Below are 6218 nucleotides of genomic sequence, written 5' to 3' on the forward strand. Positions count from 1 at the left end.
CTACTTGCGCTTTTTGCTGCTTTGCCCCAACATATTCCGTTTCTAGATAAATGCTTTGGACTTCAAGGGGCTGACACGTAGCCGCTCCCTCTTTATTTCTATGAGTAAACTTAACCACTGACAGCCGTGTGAACAATCCGCTTCTGCGTGCAGTTGTCAAAACCCTGACAGCGGACATGTCCTAGTTTAGGTACTTGAAGCAAGGCAACTTCATATCGGAAAAAATGGAGTCCCCAAGAGCCAATGGGCATACGGCCCAAAACATCAATTTAGGTTCGTGTTCTTTATCCTAACCTAATAATTCATGCTCCCGTTCAACCATCCCTGGTGCGCCGTCATGGTTCTCCTCTTTGCCATTGGTTTCCGCCGACGGCTACGGCGGTATCTGCACAGCTTAACCGTACTGTCGGTGACATTGTCAAATTCTCTTCCACGAAGCATCTACACGTGAACTTTTTTGGAACCTTCCCCCCAATCTTTCCCGGGGTACGTACGACACTGTCAAATAAATGAACCTGGTCCAGGACCAGGATCCAGAAAATAGTTTTTTTTAGGGAGAAAAAAAAATAAAATAAAATAAAAAAAAATGACGGGGGGAGAGAAAGAAAATAGACAAGAGAAGATTGGGTTGTAGGAAAAGGAAGAATAAGTGGGAGAAGGACAGAAAAGGATGGACAAAGCATTTGTAGATCTCTTACCAGATCAGAAGAAGGGGCAAAGGGGAAAAGTAAAATGAAAGTGAAAGAAACAGCGAGACAGACAAATCATTAGGAAGTTTCACGTAATTCAGCTTGGACAAACGAATCTGAAAATCAACTCAAGATGGTGGTCTATCTCGCTGGCCATGATCTGAAGCTTATCGCAGAATGCATGCAAACAAAGAAACGGACCTCCAATTTTGGTCTCTCCCAGGCCATGACGCAAACATAATAACAAAACCATCGAATAAATAGGAAAGATCAGCTGGTGATGCATTAATCATAAGGGAATTTTGGTTTAAGAATTTCGGTTCGAAGGTCCGAGAAAAAACAATGAAAAGATAGAAAGAAGACATAGCAAAATAAATCGGAGGAAGATGAATGAAAAGGTATTAAAGAGGGCCACATGGCTAAGCGCATAGGCTCTGGGAGCCCTGGAATCGAGAGTGATGACTGTTATTGGAGCGTGCTGAGTAAATGGGGTCATAACTGCTGCTGGTAGTAGGATGATGATACATATGAGGTGCCATTCTGGGTGGGTGTTTCAGGTAGTGTGGAGGCTCGTTTTGTCCGCTTGATATCATGGATACCATCGGATCGAATGGCTCATGAAAGGTTGTGCTGGGCTCCTCACTTGGCTTTGAGGCAGGCTCATACTCGAAAGGGCGCAAATGGTGGCGGAACTGGCTTTCAGGCTTCCGGCCGTCCAGTATTCCGAAGCTGGAGTCATGATACGAATCAATGCTTGACGTGCTCTTGACGGGATCCATATGATCCATGGAATCACCCAGAATGCCTATATCGAAGGCGGATGATGACGATGATGAGATATGTGGGCTTCCACTTAATGGGGAATGGCCAGTTGTTGCTATTTGGCTATAGTCAGCCCGGCCATAGTGTGGACCGCCGCGCTGCGAAGAGTCGTACGACATGAGGGCCAAGTGAGACCGTGCAGCTGCTCCCATGCCTGGATGTAGCACAGCCCCTCCACTGCCGTCGCCTGAGCCACCGCTTCCCCCATCGGGACCCATACTTGTTGAGCTGTCTCGACGGCCATCTTTGTAATGGCCTGGGGAGCGGCCGCGCACCACCATGGGATGTGACAGCTTCCTAGCAATCTTGATCCACTGGGACTCAGCAATTTCTGCGTAAAGGTCGACAACCAGGTTGTAGTACTGCTGCTGGGCTCGACGCTTCCCGTTATTAGCCGTGGCCTTTTGAAACTGAATGCGCTCAAATGTATGTTGCGTCGGAGGCTGGGAAGGTTGTGGAGGACTATTATATGAGCTGTTATAGTCGAGAGACATCCCTACTGATTGGGAGGCCAGGCCAAATGTATTCTGACTTCCACCAGATCCTGATGAATGGCCAAGGGCCAATGGTGGTGGCTGAGAGGGCTGTAAAATAACTTTCCCGGGTTTCCTCTCTGACTGTTTATCCCGCTTTGGAGTGTGTTGGACTAGCTCGCGGACTTCGCTAAACTGTTGATTCACAATGGCTGATATTGACATGGCAAATTGTACAATACGTTCGGTTCCTTGGTCATATTTGAGGTAGAGAGGCGCATGAGTCCACGGATGTAGCGAGAAAGAACATGAGACAGAGAAGTAATTTCTCCGATAACAGGTCCACTTTTCGTCGACCTGAAAAAAGCCCTTATGTATCTTAGCCTGGATTTCTGTTTTAATGGTTTGATTGCCGCAGACGATTTGGTGTATAACATTAGTCTCGCCGAAAGGGGGGGCGTCTGTCATCGGTGGTGGCATGCGCTGGACCGGCTCCATCAGCATGTTCCCCGGTTGACCATATAATAGATTTTGAGAAGTTCGGTCTATAGTGCTTTCCAAAACTCGCGGGGTAGTGGTGTACTGCGACATTCTGGACATATCACTAAGGCTTGACAACGAGGGAAATGTACCTCGTTGAAGTGTGTATGTTCCAGGATAACTGTCGTTTCTACCCAGAAGTCCAGCACTTCCAGATACTGCCGTACTCTGCGAATGCATAGGAGAAATACCGGTAGGTGGTTGACTTTTCACCAGTTCGTATCAATCAATGCTCATGAACAAGCTGGTAAAGAACGAGGGTGACTGGCTTACAGAGGGGGTACCCGATGAGATCTGAATTCTGGCATTCTATCGAATGGCAGCCCCGGCGAATGCGAATAGATTGAGCCTGATGCGGGAGAAAAGGTTTCTATAGGGGAGACCATCAGTCACATTACCTCAGTATGTGGCAGGCTATAGATATAACAAACCAGGACAGGAGTCAGTAGGACTCATGAGAATTGTCGGGGATGTTGCAAAGCTAAAAAAAAAAAAAAAAAAAAAAAATCACCTAGAGTTAGTAACCATGCATATTCCCCGGAGCTTGCCAAACAGACAGAGAAGGGAAGATAGAGCTAAGATAAAAAAATTCAAAAAGCGAATCAAAACCGCATATCGCCAGCGCATCACAAGAGGACACGACACATATAAATCAGCCAGGGGTGAACTGTAGGCACATTTCGAGGTTCTATGACACAACCCCGAGGAGTAGCATCAAAATGCATGCAAGTAGAACACAAGCTAGAGAACAAAACGTAGAATTTTATAAACAAAAAGTAAGTGATATCAAGTAAAACTGAACAAGAAAAAGAAAAGTATAACAACCATACATGACTTGAAAGGTTGGAAAAAAAAGAAAAAAAAGAAAAACCATCATGGCACCGCCATTCCACGCATTCAGGGAAGGGGGAAAATGCCGTGACCAGTAACTGCAAGTGGATAAAAGTGGAGCACAAAGAGTAGTCTGAATTAAAAGACAACTTACGGCACATCCTGCAGCGCAGACTGCTGTGTGTTGTATCTCAAACCGTTCGTCGCAGGTATCGAGACAGGTTGCGCCAAAGGATGTCCAACAGCACTGCCTCTGCGACTATGATCCTCATCATCCATGGAGAAGCTGATTGGGCCAGAGAACGGGCATTGGCCACCTGTATAGTCACTATCGGTGGTAATTGGACCGTCCATTTGGAAAGAATTCTGCAGTAGAGTTGCTGCTGGTGAAGAGAAGCATGATCAGAACGATGGGGGAGCCACAATACAGATATACAAGAGAGCCGAATGCGCCTGAGCAAAAGAAAAAGGTACTGAAGGTAATCGGACATTTGCCAGTCAGGATTGAAATAGGGTCTTCATCCTTGACGGCCAAGATGACAACAGTCCTTGATGTCATATCAATACAGGGAAATGAAGAAATACCAGGATTGTGTAACAGAGCAGATTCCCTAAAAATACCAACGAGACGGGAAAATAAACGTTCATGTAGATCGCTCGTCATAAGCAATCTATTGGGGGGTCACGGGTGCAGGGAGAAGATCCGATGTTGGAGAGACAGAGAGAGAGCGAATGAAAAAAAAGTAATAACAATAATAAAATAAAATCAGAGAAAGGGGGGGAAAGAAGACACCATAAAATACAATACCATCAGGAGAAATACCAGAAACGAAAACAACCCCTAAAGAAATAATAATAACAAATTCCAAATAAAATAAAACCGGTAATAATCATAGTAGTAGGAGTAGTAATACTTACAATGATTCATTGGCAAAGCCCACTGAGAAATTATATCAGTGAAGATGGGGTTGGGATTTTAGGACAACTTGAAGGTTCCTTAAGACCAGTCCAAGTTGAGCGAGCGCTAAAGTAACGCCCAAGGAGCACTAGGCTTTTGATGGCGCTGAACAGGGGTATATTAGAGTGAAAACGGTGTCAGGGAATATGGCAGAACGATCTGCTCATTGGATTTAGAACCCTGCGGCTCGAGAAAAAACCAAACAACGAAAAGAACAAAAAAAAGAAAAGTGGTCGCCGCTCCTATTCGGCGTTAATTTCTCCTTCAGGCTTGTTAGCAAAGTGGCGTGGCTTTAAAACATTGCCAACGTCTTGGAACAGGACGCTCGAGGCAGGCTAATGAGGTGGTGGAGAGTATGGACTTTTCAGAAGAGATACCCGTAGGTAGGAAGGTATTGTCAAACAAAGAAGTCGGCTGGAAATCGCAAGCCCCGAATGGATTGAAGCGTTGGATCAAGGAAATAGCAGAGGACTTGGACGTCAAAAGCAATAGTGCTCGGGAGTTTTGAAGGCAAGTTTAGAAGTAGGCCAAACAAAAGAGGAAAGCTGGACGAAAAAGAAAACATGGCACGTTCCATCAGCGAGACTTTGCTTCAGGGCATCACTGCATTCCACCGCCGACAAATATAGACAGTTGCGATGATCATTTGCACTTTGAAGGGCTGCGAAGGAGAAATGCGACGAGAGCAGTACAGGTACTTTGCTGTACACCAGTGTACTGTACAGCCTGTAAACTAAAGTAGGTATAGGAACGTTTTTTCAATGACAAAGGGGAAGGGAAATCAGACGAGTCCATACACGGGGTAAGCATCGGATCTACACAATGAGATCTGAAGAACCTGGCCACATGTTTTATTCTTTTTTTGGTGAAATTTTTATTCTCCTTTTTTGTGGGGACTGGTTTGGAAATGCAGTTGGAAAGGACACTGTGGAGAACAGATAGAGAAGACGCTGGGCAAGACAAATGCTAAAGAAAGAAGCATACCTGAATCGAATAAATTGTGCGGGATTCAGTCAACGGTGTAGTGTCTTGCATTTATTGCTGCAGAATATGACTCCAGGCTGCACGGCTATATGTAAAGTGATTGCTCGCAAACGATCGACTATCAAACTGATAATCGCCGGTCTTTGTTTCTGCTTCCCTCGCCTAGATAATCGACCCGGAAGGCTTGATGAAAGGGATTTAATGTTGGTTCTAGTAGTTCCGGCTTCCTCTATCACAGGGAACACTAAATGATGACTGGGAATGAGAAAACTTGGGCCGAAGATCGAGGGATCTGTCGGATTGATATTCGTTCGCAAAATACCGAATGGAACGCTTCGCTCAAGTCAAGTTGGCCCTTTTCTTTTTTTCTTTTCCTTTTTCTCCCTTTTTCTAATTTTATTTTTTTTTTTATTTTTATTTTTTATTTTTTCTCCTCCCTTTCCCTTTACCCACACCCACGCCTTCTTTCTCCGTTTCTAGCCTGACCTCCTTTACGTCCAATGTATGACCCTTGTAGGTATGCGGCGGAATTGTATGCAGAACGGCGTTGCGCACAAGCCCTGATAGCTCCTAGTTACCAAATTAAGCTTGAAGACGAATACCACTTTTGCCACGAGTTTGTTGTGCAATTTCGGGTCCATGTCAGGGCCCAAGAAAAATAAAGAACATAAAAAAAAAAAAAGAGAGAGAGAGAGAAAAAGGAAAAAAGAGACGTAATAACAACAAACTGAAACTAAATAAAACCGTAGAACGAGAGATATTTAGTTGCATCTGCATTTATGCAACAGATATTTCAAGTAAGAAAATCGAGATAAAGAATTCATAAAAAGGTCACATAACAATAACACTACAATGGGTGGCAGCAGAAAGAGGTCCAAGTGTAATGAAGACAGGATCATTTTGGGGCTGTTTTTTTTTTTT

The 6218-nt window shown here is 44.6% G+C and overlaps 1 protein-coding gene across 1 annotated transcript; it reads right to left on the bottom strand.

Moving 5' to 3' along the window:
- Nucleotides 1-895: 895 nt before the first annotated feature.
- BDV27DRAFT_95191 (NDT80 / PhoG like DNA-binding family protein) lies at nt 896-3934 on the bottom strand. The gene is made up of 4 exons (XM_032078029.1): nt 3510-3934; nt 2956-3005; nt 2798-2894; nt 896-2729 (listed from the first exon to the last, which is right to left on the bottom strand). The coding sequence occupies exons 1-4, from the start codon at nt 3707-3709 to the stop codon at nt 1109-1111; spliced, it is 1968 nt and encodes a 655-aa protein (XP_031920237.1). The 5' UTR covers nt 3710-3934; the 3' UTR covers nt 896-1108.
- Between the last annotated feature and the right edge of the window lie 2284 nt (nt 3935-6218).

The sequence above is a fragment of the Aspergillus caelatus genome, assembly GCF_009193585.1.
Source record: "Aspergillus caelatus strain CBS 763.97 unplaced genomic scaffold BDV27scaffold_554, whole genome shotgun sequence".
NCBI classification, from domain to species: domain Eukaryota; kingdom Fungi; phylum Ascomycota; class Eurotiomycetes; order Eurotiales; family Aspergillaceae; genus Aspergillus; species Aspergillus caelatus.